This window comes from Amborella trichopoda, chromosome 2 (assembly GCF_054954075.1).
Source record: "Amborella trichopoda isolate Santa Cruz 75 chromosome 2, AtrichopodaSantaCruz75HAP2 v2.0, whole genome shotgun sequence".
Classification (NCBI taxonomy): Eukaryota; Viridiplantae; Streptophyta; class Magnoliopsida; order Amborellales; family Amborellaceae; genus Amborella; species Amborella trichopoda.
In genome coordinates this window covers 30579076-30599482 of record NC_142337.1, presented here as the reverse complement: position 1 = coordinate 30599482, position 20407 = coordinate 30579076, and the positions used below count along the sequence as shown (strand labels likewise).

The following is a 20407-nucleotide window of genomic DNA, read 5'->3' as shown; positions in this document are numbered from 1 at the left end:
GCGGACCTCAATGTGGATCCATGATGAAAACTAAGAATTAATCTAGAATTTCTCTTCTTAAAATCAGGTAAACACTAATGGTGAATGAAAGAAGTGGCTTTGTGGAATTCAAAGCAATAAAATAAATTTTTTTCTCTTTTTGTTTTATTAATCAATCTGAATTCTACTTAAAATTGTCTGTAAATAAGAAAACAAACCCTAAGCACAACCTGAGACCTTTGTTTTTACTGCGAAAATGAATAACCATAAACCAGGAGTGAAAAACAAGTTTCCACTAAATATTTAAGTACAAATAATATTCCTGAAAAATCAGAATAACTATGCAAATATGACTGAAAGACAAAACAATAGCTGGGAAGACTTACTCGAGTATGCCTAGGGTCAACCCCATAGGACTTAGTACACCTCACACCAAATTTCCTAACCAATGGAACGCTCTGATCCTATTGGTCTTGCTGACTTTTGCAATCTAAGAAGCATCGTTATGCAATATCTCACAAACTAGGGTTTTCTTTATGAGAGCACAACACTATTATGGTGTCTACAACCCCATTTGAACACTTACGGCATGCCACAAAGCACCTCCCTGTTTCTAGGGCTGGGCGTGCATCCCTCAAGACCATCCCTTGTTCCTTATGGGGCTGGAGAGCCAAAGAGAGAGCGAAAGAGAGAGAGAGAGAGAGAGAGAGAGAGAGAGAACTAGAGAGATGAAAGAGAAAAAGGGGCATGGAGAAGAGTCAAGAGAGAGAGAGAGGATAAGAAATTGTATGTTATAAGTAAGGGGGGTATTCATCTCCTTATATAGGTGACGCAGAAAAATAGAAAAAAGAGGCAAAACAATTCATTAAACCATCAAAACAGGCCATAGTTGAGTAGACATCGCTTTCCTTGTACAAAAAGGGGAACCTAAAACCCTAGATTGGGATTCTTATTACCACTCACAGCCTGTTTTTACTGTTCATACCTCAAAAGTGTTAGAAACCCTAAGACCCTAAAAAAAATCAAAACTAACCCCACTTAAAATATCATAAGATCAATCACCCATAAGTGCCTTCTCTTAAATTAAAGGAAAAAAGTTGATCTAGAGCCGAGGCTCTAAACAATCAAATTAGAGGCGAACTCAAATATTTCACTACAAGAGGTTGTTTCGATGCCCAAATATCCTCAAATTGATCATCTCGACATCAAGACGTATGGACATGAGAAAAAAATGGATTTAAAGTTTTGAAATAGTGCATCTTGTAACGCACTTTTGGACTTTATAGGTGCCCCCTCGCTAATATCATGGAAAAGATATTCAGGACAGGAGAAGAGGGTAACTGTCCCATTCTCCCATATGGTAATAGAAGGTTATTTAAAGGGGTGTTCCTTCAACTTCTTGTGTCATTTTCCCAATCCTTTTATATTACCTTTTTCTTCTTTTACTCTACAGGTAATGATTTGGTTATGCACTTATCGCAGGCTTGAGTAAACCTGCTAACCATTATCTGATAAAAAACTAATCCATAGATTGGAAAGTTAAGTATTTATTATAGTTATTTTACATAGTAAGATCTATATAATTTTAAGCAACATCATATGAATATAAATTACAAAGCCTATTTGAAAGTTTATTAATAGAATAGAGATAAACATGACAGCCAAAAAAGAAAGGATTACTACAAATGTGAATAGATGTATGTCCACATACGCATAGGTAGAGTGATAGAATTAGAAAGAGAGACACGTACCCAAATCGCACACACATATCTCATGGAATTTTCAGTGTTCCATGCCCATTGACAACTGTGGGAGTGACAACATAAGCAATTTCAATAAAACACTTGGGAGGAACTTCAGGCATTTTGAGCTTGTAGACAAGACCCACAGATCATGCAGACCAAGCTAATGTAGGTCATTTCAATGCTCACCCACTGGGTTTTAACACTTTGGACTCATATACTAATACAAAATGATTCTAACAAAAAATAGTGACTTATCAACTAATGCAATTTCTTTGCTTTTCGAGCTCTGAGCAAAATGTGAAGAAAGCACTTTGAAAACTTTGAAGATTGTGTTGAGTTGCAGAGTACCTAGTTAGGAAGCTTTGATAGTATGCTCCAAAAAACCTGTAGAATTTTTATCCAAATTCATCAAACAAACTTCAGTGACTACTTTCTAGATGAAATAAGGAATAGCTGTAACACACCTCTAGGAACCAATCATATAGAGAAAACAACAATGGGCGGCCAAACAGATCAGAAACAGCGCCTTCTGCCACAGGCATTCTACCAATACGACCCCCGCTCAACAAATTAGTCAGAAGATTACTTGCATTGTCCAATAGATTTTTTTCGAACTTTGTTTCATTTTTGCTGGTAGACTGGCATCTGAAAAACTATGGTTGGCAAACAACGTTACTTACGCAAAAAATTGATCTCAAATAAGCTCTTTTCCAAGAAATTTAGTGATCAGAAAACAAACGCTTTTATCAGAACTTAATAGAGGAAATAATAGCAATTTCAAGCATAGAAGTACTGGTTTTGATATATTTGCAAGGAACAATAGACCAAATAAAAATAAAATGGGAAAGACAACCAAATCAAACATTCATAAAATTGTCACATATTGGGAATTTAAATTTATAAACTGGTGACGATCACATGAAGTTCTAGAATACTAACTTTTTTATGTTCCAAACGCAATAAAAATTTTCCAAAAGAAGAAGACAAAAACTGAGCACATTAAGTAACTGAGGAACTTGAACAAGCTGTTCATCAAAAATTAAATGGAAATGAGTTCCATTCCAACTTTAACAGCATGTAAGAAAGGGAAAATTGGTTATCAGTCTATTGGAAAGGGAAAATTGGTATCAGTCTATTGGAAGAGGTTAATGCAGATTTCTCACATTAAATTCCATAGCACATGTCACTAAAATTAAAATAATATAAATAGATACAGAGATAGTGCAATCAGTCGAAACACTGAACAAAGTACCAACCTAATGTATCTATATAATTGTTAGTACCTTACCTTTTTTTGGTACCTAATGCAATTCATTTAAGTAGTAATAACAAAAATACACTGTAATCCTTGGTTTCTTTTCCTCTAACGAGAAATGTTGCTCGAGGCCATGGTTTAGTCATTCCATGGAATCCAAGTTGCAACTTGATCTACACATGAAGAATTCCGCTGTGTGAAAGTGTACATAGAATGTTATCGTTCAAAGTTTGATCCTTTTTATTTGAGTTTTCATTTCCTTCCTTGACAAGATCTACAGTACACAAACATTAGTATAGAAAGTTGCTGTGCTAGAAGAGATCGGAATTTATAGTAGATCTGGTATATTGGAGTTGGTGGTAAACAATTCAAGGGCCTTAAGATTTGAACGCAATTTCCAAGGGCCTAATGGGCCAAAGGAAGGAATAGTAATAAAGCAATTCAGTGAATATCGATATGCTGACCATCAAAAAGATTATTCAAGACCTTTTCATAAACCAAATCTAATTTTACAGAACAATGAACAATTCTGTAGAAGATTTAAGAATGTTCTGTACAAAGGAAAAAAAATGATTATCAGTAAATGACTAAAGAGTTGAGGGATTCAAAAGAAAAAAAAAAAAAAAACAACTAAATAGCGGTGAAGAGTTGATTATATGCATCAGTTAACTGACACAAAAGAAAAGACTACATGCATCCATGTGGGAATAAGAATTCCAAATTATTAAGACTAACGTATATGTCCAAAACTGGTACAATTTTTTCATGTCTCAGGATGCATGCATGAAACAGAACACTAAAACAAAAATAATTATTTGTGTGAAAATAGAAAGAAAATTATCGGGAAACCATTACACAACCTCCGGCACTGTCAAAACAAATCCATGAATCTGCTAATTATGCAAACAACTACCCCATGTATTAATACCCTGCAGCACTAATTGTTGGATTGCATCAACAAATAGTCAAAGCAATTACATACTTACTCTTAGTATACTAACCTTTTTTTTTTTTTTTTTTGATTAAAATAGTTATTTTGGGACACAGGAGAATTTCGTTTATGCCATTGAAAATATAAGATAAGTATCACGAATTGAGACCAGCCACCCACCGAAACAGTAGAAAGGAGATAGTACATGGTTTGTAACTCTAATGCGTGTTATGTTCCATCCATTGTGGAACAAGAACAAATGCCCAACTGATATTATGCAAGTTCCCATGTAATTAACCCAACCACTAAGGAAATGCTACCTTATTTATTAACATTGATCCATGTTCATAACAGACAGAATCCAGTGGAATTTAACCCATTGTGAAACAGGCTGAAATTCACCCCATTGAGATTGTCCACGTTCTAATTCCATCAAAGCAAGAGCTGGAAATCATAAACATAAGAACGAAAAGCCGAAAGGGCCGAAAATGTATATGGCGCGAACAAGAGAAACTCACCTTAGTATAAACCCATTGTTCCTCCTCTTCTACTGATACTTGCCAGGAAAAGGAATATGAAATATGCAATTCAGTGACCCAATTTCAGACGCACGACTTGTGTGAAAGCGGGAACGGCCATTAACAGTACTTGGTGAGAGAAGCAGAGCCATCGGGAGGGCTGAAAGTGCAAGGAACCACCGCTTAGAGTGAAAATGAGAAGATAATATTTTATGGACCCGGTTTCTATGAGTCCCCCGACCCATAGTGTTATCGTGTGCCCATTTCTCATGTGCCCATTTCTCGGGACCACAGTATTCTGGTGTGCCCATTTTTTATATAGATATTGCATCCAAATTTGTTGAGATCCATCATCTACACACTATGAATGATGATTGTGAATATAAAAAATAAAATTTTAAAACACTTTTTAAACAAATTTCCTATCCATTTGGATAGGATTATTTAGTTGGAGAGGTTCGAGCCCACAACAATTTTCAATATTATAGAGTATGGCTTCTATAAGGTTGCTGTAATCCAATTAAAGGCGCACCTTCAAATTTTATCCTTATCGTGTAAATTTGGTCTAAAGAAAATCTTCAAATCTGTTTTCATATCTGATTATAAAATTTTGAATTTCAAAAATATTTAAAAATAAAGATCTTGAAAATAGACGGCTTAGATAATGTATTGTAAAATGCACTATTTTTGGAAATCAAAATCTTTTTATTTTTTCATATTCATACATCTTGTTATCGAGATAATCAATATGTAATTCTACATTTGAAAGTTGCAACCTTATATAAACTTTTTCTCATATAAATAAATAGAGCAAGCCTACTCGCTGCAAAATAAAAGTAACACGTGGGCCGGCAAGTGTATTGCGCAATGTCTATCTATATATATATAAAAGGGTAATGGAAGACCTGTTGCTCGTTTATTCTCTTCCACGGAGTTGTGCAGAGAGAGAGAGATGGAGAGTGGATTGGCAGTGGTGGACAAAGTTGGTGGGCGATCCACTCTCACACGCTGCTTTGCTAAGTACCCACTTAAACTAATATCTCCCACAAAGGTAAATAATTATCAATTTTTTGGGTGTATATTATCTGTATGATCCTAAATAGTCGAAAAAAAGCTTTAATGATAATCATCTTTCAGTATAATGTTATTTTTAAAATTAAAATACTAATAAAGTAAATTTTTATTTGGGCAGGTGGGTTCATGCAAATCAGATGTAGTGTGGGTTTACATGGTTTCTTTTGGAGGGGGCATGGTATCGGTATGCAATTGAAATTTTTGCTCTCTTTTTGTCTTATGTTTTTTTCGGAGTAATTTACTTTTTGCAGTGATTTATGTATAGACGATAAAATTTAGATTACATACGAAAATGCTCCACTTATATACAATCCCAATATTTTGTAATTTTAGATAAAATACAAAATGCTTCACTTATATACAAATGAAGCATTTTGTAATTTTCCACCTATAAGCATAGCATATTGTATTTTTAATCGATAAATTCCTACTTGCACTTTTGTTGAGGAGCACAGGGTGATCATGTATCATGCGCGATGAGTGTGGGAGATGATTGTACGGCAGTCTTGACCACCCAAGCTTCTACAAAGGTTGGTGTAGTACCTGCAGTGCTTGCTTTTCAGTTTCGGTTTCGTTTTTGTTCTCTGCATTTCATCAATTACTTTCTGGGCCGATCTACAATTCAATTATGCAACAATCAACTTAACCCTAACCTGGCAAGCGCTTCATTTCCAAATTGACTTTGACTACGATTATGAATAGCAAATAAATTTTGAACGCCAATGGCGAATATCTGTGGTCTCTTATTTTTTGAAAAATAAATTAAGGGGAAAGTTTCTTACCTGTCCTATCTGTTCTGAGATTCTTGAGTGAGGATAAGCCACATTTATGTTCATACACTTGTAAGCAAAGATGTCAAATCTGTTTAGAGTGAAGATCTCTTGGAAAGCTTCTGATCTATCTATCTCTCTTTCTAGCTTCTTTCAATCTTTCCATGTTGATGTCATTAACGGCTTCCCTTGAGCATCTCGGGAAATACAGTCGATTTTTGTTCCAGAGAGAGAATGGGGGGAATAGGAGCTGTTTCTAGAGATAAAATGGTTCTTGGGGGATGAAGAGAGAGAAAATGGCTATCGGATTGAATTTGAGAAGCGTTTGGCTGGATCCTGACCGGTTCTGGCTCTTGAATTTGAGCGTTCGGCTGGTTTTTATATTGCTGGATTCCAGGCCAAATTTCAGATAGGGATGGTGGCTTCTTTTTTGGAATGAATGGGCAACAGTACCCTATTCCCCTGGGAGGCTGCTAATTTTGTTGGCAATATCAGAAAATGAATTTTTAAAGTCATCCAAATCACTAGGAACAGGACTTCGGCTTTAAGTGGTGAGATAACATTATCAGCCCTTGATTTCAATTCCTGCCACGAAGATAAATAAAAAATATATATCCAAATAACTCTAATATATCCACATCGATTGGGTAAAAAATACTGGATTTATGAAGTAAACTCCTTAGTTAGAATGAGAAATACTGTTTAATCTGGTTATGCACAAAAAGACTGGATAAGAGTTTCTTCAACTTTGAACTTGGGTATACGAGACAGCCTCACTTTTTGGGGAATGAAATAACGGACTTGGTGTGAGAAAAAAAAATGCAATGTAATTCATGTTGGCCCAAATACAGTTGTTAGCAATAATTTAAAAAGAGAAAGCTTATGTAAGATGCAACATGGTGTTGGAATTGATCCTACGATACTTGAGGGCTCTCATAGAGATGAGAGGGCACCTCGCTTACGCCCACCTCACAATGAATCATAAAGGAGAGAAAGAGGTTTTAGGGAGAGTAAGAGAGCTCGTGTTTGGTACCCCTGCCTCCCAAAATTATTTCCATAAAGAGGTTTTAGGGAAAGAAAGATATAGAGACACATGTAAAGAGAGAATTTAAAGTGTTGCTTCTCAATAGCCATTAGTCCCTTTCTGGGTCTTTCTTATTCTCTATATAAAGCATTAGCTTATTTTAAAATACATTTTAAGTAGAGTAGCAAAGAAAATAACTAAATTAACACGTTTGATTTTTACAATTGGATCATTAGAAACTCAAATATATATCATAGGAAAAAGTTTTTATAAGGTTGCAACCTTAAAATGTGGAATTACATATGCGCCTCAAAAATCCATCGGAAATTGTTGTTTTAATGTTGAAAAACCCTTTAATTGAGCATCTCGATATCGAGATGTATGAATATAAAAAAAAAATTGACTACAAAAAATAGTGCATCTTGCAACACATTATCTAGACCATCTATTTTCAAGATCTTCATATGTTTATCCTTTTATAAAATATAATTTCTCTCGATAAAAATTTTGAGACAGTTATCCCTCTATAAAAAAATTTATGTTTCTACAAATTTAATATTTGAGATAATTCCTCTTTCTAAAAATTATAAGATAAGTTTTTATTTTAAAATTTTTGAGATAATTTATCTCTCTAAAATCTCAAATTTTAAATTATTAGAGAGAGAAACTATCTTAAATATTTGAAAGGTACATTCATCATTAAAGAGCTACTTTCTTACTAGGGGGCTTAGATGCAATGGGCCAGGTGGCCCAACCTTGCCCTAAAAAACTAGGATATGGGCTACAAATGTGGCCCGAGGGCAAGGCTAAGACAAGTCCAGCCATGTCTTTATTTCCAGCCATGTCTTTATTTTTTTCTTCTTTTTTGCTTTGCTTTCCTTTAATTTTACCCATCCCAACATGGCTCCTGGTAGTATTAGAGTTGCATCCGGGCCTTCTCTCAGGGGCATAGTGTTGGACTGAGGCCAGGTACTTGTTGCGAGTTTTATAAATGATATTGAAGTTAGTGATGTGATTTGAAATCAAGTAGTCTAAAAAATGCTCCAGGATAAAAAAATATTGGGACGGAACATGCCACGAAAGAGTTAGAGTTATCTATAGTTATTCCGAACATTAATTGGGCAAAACTTTAGCCAAAGTCTCCTTTGAAGTTTGACTCGGTGATACTCTTGCACACTGTGACCAATGGACTTTGCTGTCAAGCGATGTAAGTCGGCCTTGACTCTAGTTGGCCTCCCCAATTTTTTTTGCCATGATTTCAATTTTTGGGAAGTTTATGGTTTGTTTATTAAAAAGGCTATTATGATAATGATGATTATTGTGGTCTCGCACGATCAAACTATAGTCCCATGGTTAAAACACCTAGTCAAGGGAGATTTTCTAATATCCTAAGATCGCTTAAATGATTTAAAGCTCGAAACAAACTTCGAAATAAGGGGCACAGAGGGAGACGTTTTCCATCCAACAGGCATCTATAATTTTGATTTTCACTATCTTGCAGGTTTACAGGGCGGTGGATTCAAAGAGCTCGGATCAATCTCTCCAAGTATTTCTCGCAATCCAATTTATCATTGCATTTTTTATTTTTCAAAATTTCAATACTTCGTTTGCGTTAAAAAAATTAAAAGATTAAACAATAAAAAATAAAAATATGTTCAAAAGAAACTTCTCCACTCCACATTAGAAGAAGAAGAAAAAGCAAAAATAACATCATCATAAACATCACAACTAGGGGTGTCAACAGGTTGGATTAGGTCCGAGTTAGCCCGTACCAAAACCCAAGTCGAATCCACGTGACTTGCTCCTAGACTTGACCCGACCTGGGTCTCGAATTAAAAAAATTAGTTCATGTATTGTATAATATATTTCTTATATATTTTAGACCAGATCGTGTCAACCCCGACCCAGGTTGGATCCAAATCAGTTGGACCTGGACCCCACCCTCCAAGTCTAAAAATTGAACCTCGACACAGTTCGGGTCAGGTCGACCTCACCCGATTGCCACCCCTAACCACAACCACTGGTTTGGAAGACATGCATCTCCTATATATATCTTCCGAATGGTACCGGCATCACATACATCCGATATGTGCACGCAAAGGCGGGGGAGGGTCTTCAAATTTTGTCGCCTTCTCCTCTCCAATCACATCCCACTAATAAAAGATAAAAGGTAAAAAGTTTGTTTGTCAACCTTTATTTTTCCTTTCTTTTTTTAAAATGTTAACAATCTTTTGAAAAAGGTACAAGTAAAAACAACACAAATGAAAAAGAAAAAAACCCGAAATACACCCAAAAAGACGAGGCAAATTCTAGTAAAGAAGGTGTAGTATAGGGTATTCATTCTCTTTGGCTAAGTTGTCTGCCGTACTGTTCCTTTCTCTGTTGACATGAATGAATTTTGTCTCTCTCCTAGATAGGTGAAACATAATCCAGTCCCTGATGGAAGCCCATAGCCAAAAGTGGTATCATGGTGCACGCACCAATTAAATATTGGCAAAATTACCCTCTACAGTCGATTCGTTGTAAAATTACCCTCTACAGTCGATTCGTTGTGCTTTGTAGAGAGTTTAAGCAAGCTTTATTTTAACCATTTGGGGAATAATAATATGTCGGCAAACCAAAATATCGGTAATAAATTGGTTTTATTTTAAAAAGTTGGAAAAGAAAATGGGGTTGAAAATATAGATTGATAAAAAATAAGGTAAATTATAGAATTGTGAATATTTCAGTCTTGGATAAAAAAAATGGAGTGAAAAAGTCATATATGTAAAAAATGGCACGATATAAGCTTATGATTTGCAATTATTGCATAGATACATTAAAGCCATTGAACAGTAATTATATGGCTTTACCTAGTGTTATTAGAGTAATATTGATTGTGTTTTTCGAAACTCTCAATAAATCGAACAGCAATGCTTACTCTATTGTCACAACACAAAACAAATAATAGATTTATTGAAGGCATAAAATGATATAACAACACCAATAAGACTAGAAACAAGAACTATATTAGTAAATTACAATAACTGTAAACCAATGTATAAAATTATTGTTCATAAATAAAAAATAAAAAAGACCCTGGGTATACAATTGTAGGTAACTAAAATAAAACACAAACATTCAAATAAGTAAAATAATGGTCCATTCAAAATGCTATTTTTATATACATCAATTGAATAAAAAATGAAAATAAAAATATAGAATTGATCAAACTTCTTTAGTCATTAAAAAAAAAAAACAAAATGCTTAAGCAAATTCAAATCTTACATTGAATTCCTAGTTGCCTACATCTTTAGTATCATTGAATCTCTCTTGCTCTTTATGAAGATGTTCTAGGTTTTAAGAAAAAAAATATTTTTGTTGAGTTACTCTTCTTCTAACTCTACCTATCATTATAAGATATGCAATTATTTTGATATCTTAGTTTTTGAGGAATATTGTTTGTATTTTTCGTAGACTTTTTTAAAGGGAACTTATTGGTGAAATTTTTTATGGAAATTTTTGTTAAATCAAGATTCTTAATTTAATGTGCTTATCTTTAAACCAAAATTGAATAGTAATAAGTTAGTGAAGAAATAAACTTATGAGGAAGAAGTTTTTTGAAATAAAATAAAATACAGATTTATATCGATCCATTAAAAAAAGTGATTTTTTTTAATATCTTTAAAAAAACTCGAAATTCTTAACGAATTTCAAACAATCGGAGATTTTTTTGAAAAAATCATATTTTAAACGGAGACTTGCTAACTACAAGTTTTAACACCCACAACTCCGCGCATGATTCACAAGAGTGCATTCGGCTATTATAAGTGCATATGCTATAACTAGTGATGCCCCTGACCCCCCCTAATAGCCACCCCCTTGCCCTTCAATCTTGGTTGACGAATCAACAATGGGTGGTTGCAATCATGTGGTCTGATGCAGAGAGAAAATAGATCGAAATAATAAGAAAAATAAAATAGTTGATAAAATATACGCTCTCTCAAGGTTAGTAAGGGAATTCACTTCAAAATCGATCTTTTCAGACTAAATTTACTTAATTATGCTTTACAATGAAGGGACATCTGCCTTTAAATAAACTTTGAAGAAAAAAAAACAAACCATAAAAACATGAAAAATATAATGTCTCCCTCTCTCTCACATGTACCACCTAGATCTCTCTTCCTATTTTCTCTCTCAATGAAAATATCATGTCTCTCTAAATGTCATGTACCATATTTTTTTTAATCTTTATCATTGTTGATCTTCTCCATATCTAAATTTCGTGTCTTTCTCATATTTAAATACCCCTTAAATCGCTCATGAAATCTAACTAAATCTTAAGCCACTTTAATATAAGATAAGCTTAGAAAAAACTAACTCACATTAATATTTACCTTTCTTAAAAACTCACATTACCCATTCTTAAAACGATAAATTCAAAAAATAATAAAGTTACAATTCTGAATTTTTATTAATTTTTATTTACATCATTCTCCTCAGGTTGGGAGAAGCTCGACTTCGAGCTTATCGAACTCAAATCTTTTAAAAGCCTTCTCAAACGTTGGTGATGCAATCCTGCCTCTATACTTTTTCTTCAATAAATAAACAATGATTTGTAGTGGAAATTTGAGACTCCGAACTCTGGAATACCAATCGGAATCTTGATTTCTCCTTTAGTTGATCTATCCCATATCTAAATCCCTTAAGTTCTCATTTAAATACCCCTTAAGTCTCTCACTAAATCTAACTAAATGTTTTAAGCCACTTTAATATAAAATAAGCTTAGAAAATAAAATTAACTCACACCAATATTTTTCTTTCTTAAAAACTCATGCTACACATTACTAAAAATGATAAATTTAAAAATTAATAAAATTACAATTCTGAATTTTTTATATTTTTTCTCTACATCATAGTCTACCAACTTTTACCTTGCCGAAGAGCAACTCATTAAAACTATTGTAAACAGATTCCCTAGGTACATCCTTGAAAGTTTTTTGTGCCTGTGTTGCCGTAAGAATGTAGTGGACCTCATGGCATTAATGACTAGATGGAGGTCCATTGTCTTTCCTTCCAAGGGCCTGTAATTCCTCTCTTTTACACAAGTTCCAACATGTTGCTGCTACGGTAATCCTCCATATAGCTATCGTTTAGTCAATAAAGGTGGGGACGGACTTTGTTAAAAGAAGTGGTATATAGCATCCAAGATTACCTAAGTCCATTGTAAAACTTTCTTTCTCTTTTATTATTAGGTGATTTGGCGTAACTGCTTTATTTATAGGATTGTAAAATAATGTGTGTTTTTTTTATTATTATTAATGAAAAATTCAGGTGGTGGCCTTCTCCCCGACTAACTTACCCAAAAAACATTCCATTGTAAAACAATTATGATGTATTCCTAGATTTTGCAGGCCAAAAGGGCAATGCATGAAAAGATGAGTATTGGCTGAGGTGCCAAAATTATACTATACAATAATGGCAGACCTAAAAAATCTATTGAAAAAGGTTGTCTCGGTATTGAAAATACATCTAATTAATCATTTCAAGACTTTTAAGGATTTCTAGATTTATGTGATCGTCACCTTTTTTGGAGATTTAAATTTCATAATTAGGGGGTGGAAACAAGTTTTAGGCCCTTGCAAGAGTTTTCAACATCAAAACTACATCTTGGCAAGGTTTGGAGGTACACTTTTTTTTTATTGTTTAAAGTGGGTGCCTCATACAAACTCACGAGATCCTAGGGCAGAGGTTGACCCACAAAAAAGGTTCATCATCATAGCTCTATGATCAACTTTACGGCAAAAATAAAAAGAAAAGGGTAAAAACATATCTCCGGTTCCTCATAGTTTTGTCACAAATAAACCTTGGCAAAAGTTTATATAAGGTTGCAACTTTTGTACTAGTGAAGTAAGATGCACATCGAAAATCCTTTAGAAAAGAACGTTCCAATGTTGAAGAACCCTCTAATTGATCTCGACCTCAAGATGTGTGGATACGAAGACGAAAAAGAATTTTAAGGCATAAAAATAGTGCATCTTGTAACAAGTTTTCTAGACAGTTTATTTTCAAGATTTTGAAGTGTTTTATAGATTTGTTCGATTTTTATTACTTTTGAAATTTTGAATTCCATAACTAGGTATAAATCTAGATTTCTAAGTCATCATAAGGTTTTCGATATCGAAACTACATCCCCAAACAAATAGTAGTGTTGTTCCTCACTTCTATAGTATAAGGAGGGCACCTTGTACAAACCTCACCCATAAACCTTTGGGTCCGTTAATAAAGAAATTATGGTGCTCACCCTTCTTTTAGCCTTTTTCCTGCCCCTAATTTACCATTACCACCCTCTCCCTCTACAAGAAGAAAAATTCATCCAAGTTAAATCTTCTCATGAAAATACACACTCTTTCTTTGCCCATGTATCCACCATGCCCAACCTTCCTCTCTCTCTCTCTCTCTGCCAAAAGGCAATCTCTATACCTTGCCTCATCCCCCTTACTCTGCTAGTGGCCCTCTCTCTCTCACTCTCTCTCCACTAAAAGGTTTGCTCTCTCTCTCTCTTTCTCCATTAAAAAGTTCGGCCTCTCTCTCTATCCCACCTCCTTTAGCTCCTCAAACACAAATGTGCTGCCTATCTCCCTCTACAATTCTCTATCTCCTCCTCCATGACTACCATCCGGGAATGGTCAATTATAGCTTTTAAGCTCTAACCATGGCTATCACTTCGCCTTTAATAAGGTTTCAGTTTCTGCCACTAATTTCTAATCCCCAATTTCTAAACAAATATCACAATCTTCTCTTTAGGAAATCACAAGAAGTTGATTGAACAAATTAATCGAACAAAGGAAACACATAATTGGAGAAAACTGAACCAATAAAGAATTGCCCATTATTCAATCCTTGCATCAACTCGGACATCTCTCTGTTATTCAAATGACTAAATAAAATAGGAAGAAGGAACAAAAAAAAATAAAATAATTTGGTGGTGTTAGAAAAAAAAGGAATCTCCATATACTATATCGATTTGCTAACAGATATGCACGAGGGAGTGCCAACTAATGTGCAAGCAACTAGTGGAGTAAGGAGTGAGTTTTCAGTGACAATAGATCTACATTAGGGTCAGTATTGAGCCAATATCTCTTTGTCTTAATTATAGACGAGATAACTAGGCACCTACAAGATGAGGTGTTGTGGTGTATGTTTTTCGCAGACGATATAGTTTAGAATGATGAGACTCAAAACGACATCAACACAAAGTTAGAACTATGGAGGAATGCTCTAGAATCCGAAGGTTTTAAAACTAGTTAGACTAAGACTGAGTATATAGAATGCAAGTTTAGTAATAATAAGAGTAGAGATGAGGAAGTAGTTAAGATTGATGATCAAGAAATGGAAAACAGAGTGCACTATCGATATCTTGGGTCAATAATCCAGAAAAGTAGAGAGATTGAGGAAGATATCACACATAAGATTACACCTAAATGGGCGAAATGGATGTGCAATTGGAGTTTTATATGATCGCCGCATATCAATCAAGTTGAAGGGGAAATTCCAAACAAGTGTGAGACCATTGTTGCTTTATGGGTTGGAATGTTAGGCGGTCAAGAAAATACATACCCATAGGATGGGTGTAGCAGAGATGAAGATGTTGAGATGAACAGTGGCCAGACAATAAGGGATAGAATTTGAAATGAATGCATTCGTGAGAGCTAAGGTGTGGCTCCAATATGTAATAAGATGAGAGAAAGTAGATTTAGGTGGGTTGGGCATTTGCAGTGCTAACCCAGTACAACACTTGTGGTTTGTACGCATTTTTGAAGCACCTGCCCCCCCCCCCCCCACCATGTGCATAACACAGGAGACAGTTGGCACTATAACTCTAGAGCATCAAATACACCTAAAAGCCATCCAGTGTTCGAAAATTCGGCCGCCCAACCGCCTAGGCATTGTCTGGGCGGTGGAATTATGTAGCATGTCTCTGGGCGCCCGCTTAGGCGTTGCCCAGTGCCAGTTTGCGGAAGGGTGAAAAAATTCCTCGGCGAGGGTAAAAACAAAATGCCATTTCCCCCCCCTAAAAAGGAAGGAAAGGGTTTTGGGGGGTAGTCTAAACCCCCAAAACAAAAACTGTGGCTTTTAGGGTGAGAAAACCCCCCCAAAAAACTACTCTTTTGTGATTTATCTAAAGATAGATCAAGTTTTAATTTTGCGGTATCTTCTCAAAACAAATACAATAGTTCATGGGGGGATTTAGAGCTTCTACTAGTTGATTTTGATGACTTTTGGCGACCCAATAGGTGAAGTTTGCACCGACATCGATTTGATTGTGATATTTTTAGAGTATTATCATATTTGAAAGAGGGTATTGATTTTATTTTTCTACAACGTATTATGTTGCGAATCATGTATTTTTTTTTTACCTTCCTTTTTCTTTTACGATATAATTACATGTTTGGTTGATGACTTGATATGTTTATTTTTTTTATTTTGCCTTGTTGACTTTGGTGAGTGCACTCTGTCTGTGAGAGGGTGCTTAGGAGGCCAAGAACCCAAAATGCCTAGGCATCCCAATCCACATTTTTGAACAACGAAAGCACGCGCGTTACAAGCCCGTATCATGAAGAACCTCTATATGACCTAATTCGAACCCGAGAAAGAGCACCAAGGTTGGCCCTATTACTCAAAAGATACTCTCCAAATTCCAAACCATAATTTTCGAAAAAGTGATGTTTTCATATTATTCAATATTTTAAAGCGTATACCAGTTACCAAATATAGTACAATCATGCAACACTTCCTCAAAATTGGGCAAATTTTACACCCTTAGATCTTCGGTCCTACAAATCAAATCGAGCTGAAATTTGGATATGTTGTGCTTCTCGATGAGCACATTCTTTTGGGTTAGGCCTTGCACGTGATCGTCGGTTCGATCGAAAAAAATCTCAGAGAGAAGTCCGCAAATATTGAAATTCATGCAAAAACCAGTTTGCTTTACCTTCTCTCTCTTCTTCTATCATAAATCAACATTTGACCGTCAACGTGAGCTCAAATTGGTGCATTTTGCTCATGACACAAATACCTTTGAAATGACATATGAAAGATGATGATCATGGTCCAGACTGCTAGCCATTCGAGACTTGAAATTGGGCAAGATTTTAGGTGTAGCAGAACTCTGGGTTTCTGACAACTTGTCGAAACCATAACTTGGCCGATCTGAGGTCTTCTCGTGCTCTTTTTTATGCAAAATGTTCGTGATGAGGTCCCTTTAGATTTTCTAAACAAAAAAAAAGAACCCGGCATTTCTGAAGCAAATGATCAAAGAGTATTTAAAAAGATTATCATAAAACCTTTAAACCCAAAACAACCAAAACTCCACCAAATCTTCATGGTTCTTTGTAAATTATATATCAAAATGATTGTGGAAAACTACAACGATTGCATAAGCCCATCAAGAATCACAAGCACACGACCCGTAGTCCCTAGTGCTACAAGACATGTGAGGGAGTGGAATCAAACCATGTCCCAAGCTCACGGGTCACGACAACATAAGTTCGGCTCCCCTCATGTTGTGGTGCTTGGCTCACAAAGCTCACCCGAGGAGAATTAGGGATGCTTGGCCCAGAAGGCTCATCCTTTTGGGAGCATCTCCGCAGCTCATATGCCCCCGTGCCCCATTGACCGACATATGTCAGAAGGCTTTCTACGGGCGATAATAAATCGGGATCTACGAGGGCCACCGCCCGAACACATCCTTAACTTAACCAATCTTTTGAGGTAATTCTTGTCTCGTAACTTTTAATCTATTGGTTTGCCATCGCACTGCATTGCACGCCTTATCCAGGCACACGGCATGGCATTGGGGTCATATCACATCACATGTGGGCGCATGAGCATGCATGTGTGGCGCGAGCTGGGATCTAACACTGGGGTTGGCTGACCAATTGTTAGGAGGTGCATGTTAGTTCAAGTGGAAGACTAAAAAGGATAAGAGATAGACCCAAAAGGACATGGATGGAAGTTATGAGAAGAGATACATGGACTAATGATCTCACCGAGGGTATGACCTTTGATAGAACGTAATGGTGGACTAAGATTCATGTAGCTGGCCCACAATAGTTGGGAAAATGCTTTAATGATGTTCATGATGATAAAGTGAAACTATCTCAATGTTTTAGAGAGGAAAGCTACTCAACTTTCAAATTTTTAGAGAGAAATTTTTTCAAAATTTTAAATAGATAAACTATGTGAAATTTTGTTTTGAAGAGAGAAATTATCTCAAAGTTTTTTTAAGGGAGAACATATATCAAATATCAAGTTTTAGAACAAAAAGCTATTTCAAATTTTTTTGAGAGAGAAACTATATCAAAGTTTAAGTTTTAGAGAGAGAAACTATCTCAAAATTTTTAGAAAGAGAAACTATCTTAAAAATGTTTAGAGAGAGGCACGATCTCAAAAATTTTAAAGAGATATACTTTCTCAAATTTTATGTTTTAGAGAGACAAAATATTTTAAAATTTTTAGAGAGAGAAACTTTAACAAATTTTAAGTTTTAGAGAGAGAAACTTTCTTTAAATTTTTAGAGAGAAACTATCTCAAATTTTAGTTTATACATTGGGGTATTTTTATCGTAAAAAACTACATTCTTATTTGAAGGTAGATGCAAAAATAATTATTATTGAGATTGAAAGTGTAGTTTAATAAGTACTATTACTAAGCATCCTTAGGTAGTATAGTCCAGGGGGTATGTATAATTTTCCTTTCTTTTTTCTTCTTAGAAATTCCATCAAACATGATTAATTGATTAAATTCGGGCTATCTTTCTATAGATGCTTGTATAAATATTTTTCTATACATATTTTCCAATGAAATTATTTCACCCGAACTAAAGGGCCCCTTATATTCAGATGACCATTAAGAGGTAAAGGTGGCTAATTTGGGTGTTTCTCCATTAGTTTTGAATAGGTATACTTTAACAGAAGCGCATCTTCAACTCTCTCTCTCGAAATATTTGTGGTCGTTTACTGTAGTTAGTGTCTGCAACTTCAAGTTATCCTTCTTTGAATATCAAGTATTGCCGAATGATTTTTTTAAAATATGAAGGGAAAATGGTAGTTGATAAGGGGGTTTGTATTGATTCTGAATCTTAGAAGCGAAAGGATAATCCAGTGATTAGCATGAATTTTGATTTCATCTGATAGCAGCTATAAATCAAAATCGAAGTCATAACTTAAGATAAAAAAATCTTATAGAAAATAGTGGAAAAAGATGGTGAAAAAAAATCCAAATTAGATCTTAAGGATTTTTGGTTTTCATAAAAAGGAACATTTTAAGCAAAGTTGAACGAGTTTGGTGAGAAATCAAAGAATCTTGATTTTGGGTTCAAAACTATCGAAATTTCAATTCTAGATCTCTTTGAACAAGGATTTCGATTCGAAAAATTGTGATACGGATTTGTAAGATGGATCCAAAACAACCAGTTGAAACGAACTTCAAAGAATTTGGTGGAGAACCAAGGGAGAAATTGAAAGGAAGTTTTTGAAGCTAGAAAATGATTGAGGTTTTGATTGAAAAATTTGCTTTTGGATAGGAAAGAGGGGTAAGAGATGCTCTTGGATGTCAAACAAGTTCAAATTGGGCTTCTAGGAACAAGATGCCAAATAAAATACAGAAAACACAAGGGCCAAAGAAAGCTATTTTGAACAATAATTGGGTGGCTCACCCGAATCTGTCATGTCTGACCCGGCTCGTCATGTCTGAATCCCAAATAGATAGATTTGAAAATATGAAGATTTTCTGTTGGAATCCATAGTAACAAGAAACATGCATGAGTGAATATTGTGTACTCAAAACATAATTTTGTTGGCAAACTCACAGGTAAGGGTTGGGTGCAACGCACTTGTGGCTGTTCTTCCTCATCCCGTGACATGCTTTGCCACTGCAAAATACAAACAGAAGCAAGTGTTCAGTGTCTCCCGGAGCTCAAGTCTGGTGGTCGTAGACTGGGTCACAAGCGGGCGTTATGAATGTGGAGAGAAGTGGGCATTCAACAGCTACAACAGCACCAATCACATCATCTCAAATGAAGATCAGCAACCTTTATTGCTTGATTCAGTAACCTTACTTGCTGTCTTTATTCCCCTGTATCAATTGCATACATACAAAAATTAATGCAGGTTCTATTGTGTCTTATGGGATTCTTTGTGATGCAGCTAGTATTGGAGCAAGGTAGTAGTATGAAGGGCACATATGGCATGCAAGATTACCAAGTCATTGCCATGATTATATTGTTAGGGTATTGTCTTCAATCAGAGTCTTGCTCTATTTAATTCTTCCTCTTCTATTGATTCTATGTCCCTTGTCTTTTTAACTAATAATAATTCAACTGACAAACTGTAGGCATAAGTTCGAGCATGTACAGAATGAGATACAAGAGAAGGTTAAGAAGAAAATGTCCGAGGAATTTGGTATGCGTCTAACAAGCAAAAGACAACATGACAGAGATATGAAACCAGACCTCACCTATGGAAGATCAAGGCCAGAGCTGATTGCTTCTTGTAGTACGTTTGGTCCGAAGGTATTCTTAGGAAAAAATAGTGAATATTTTTTCCTACTTCATATATGACCTGACAACAATTTGGCACCTAACAAATGGTTTTCAGGATGCGGGATTGGTGATTCGAGTTGCTGCGACAACTACTGGATTGGTTTACAAGTTTTTGAAAGAACACTTAGCTAGTCTAGAGCCTCTTCTAGGAGCATCACCATATTACTAACCCAATTCAAGATTGTTTGTTTCTCTGTAGTAAGGACATTGAGAGAGCATGATTTGCATATCCAGGAAGGAGCATATACAAGTTAACTAGTCTGAGAATCTATGCTGAAGAGTGTGACATCGACAATTCTCACTTCAAGAGACTTGGCGCTTTTCATTGCACATCAATTACAGCTTTATTTAAAATTCTTAAAAGTGTATGAATGTTATCTAAAATTCTCGAAAATATTCACCAAATAGATTTCACAAACTTAGGAAATATTGGGGGAACATTTTGTTATTGATGTCAATATTTCATACTAGTTGTTTAAGACTAAAGAATAACATTTAAGTGCAACTCAGACAAATGTTGAATTAAAA

General features: G+C 35.1%; 2 protein-coding genes and 1 long non-coding RNA gene across 53 annotated transcripts in view; 2 read left to right on the top strand and 1 right to left on the bottom strand.

The window, feature by feature from the left end:
• Nucleotides 1-7106, bottom strand: part of LOC105420044 (cytochrome P450 97B3, chloroplastic-like) — a 21702-nt gene extending 14596 nt beyond the window's left edge. For 13 of the 50 annotated variants that reach the window (XR_016050527.1, XR_016050526.1, XM_088859973.1 and 10 more), the window contains exons 1-5: nucleotides 6285-6803; nucleotides 5934-6117; nucleotides 4429-4588; nucleotides 2189-2377; nucleotides 2073-2108 (exon numbers count right to left, since the gene is read on the bottom strand). The gene's annotated coding sequence lies outside the window, so the exon portion shown is untranslated. Of the gene's footprint in view, nucleotides 1-1730; nucleotides 1786-2072; nucleotides 2109-2188; nucleotides 2378-4428; nucleotides 4589-5933; nucleotides 6118-6284 lie in introns of all 50 variants that reach the window. The other 37 variants (XR_016050530.1, XR_016050528.1, XM_088859974.1 and 34 more) reach the window with 14 other exon arrangements.
• URED (urease accessory protein D) lies at nucleotides 5157-20407 on the top strand. 2 transcript variants are annotated; one of them, XM_088859970.1, is made up of 9 exons: nucleotides 5170-5479; nucleotides 5621-5686; nucleotides 5958-6032; nucleotides 8798-8842; nucleotides 11779-11838; nucleotides 19150-19386; nucleotides 19485-19567; nucleotides 19672-19849; nucleotides 19935-20407. In XM_088859970.1, exons 1-9 carry the CDS (start codon nucleotides 5381-5383, stop codon nucleotides 20046-20048), a joined length of 957 nt encoding a protein of 318 aa, XP_088716096.1. In that variant the 5' UTR covers nucleotides 5170-5380; the 3' UTR covers nucleotides 20049-20407. The 2 variants fall into 2 exon arrangements, with proteins under 2 accessions (XP_011620459.1, XP_088716096.1); XM_011622157.3 differs by lacking the exon at nucleotides 11779-11838 and having other exon boundaries at nucleotides 5157-5479.
• LOC148783188 (uncharacterized) lies at nucleotides 12318-12746 on the top strand. Its single transcript, XR_016050531.1, has 2 exons — nucleotides 12318-12405; nucleotides 12610-12746. It is a non-coding gene; the product is annotated as an uncharacterized LOC148783188 (long non-coding RNA).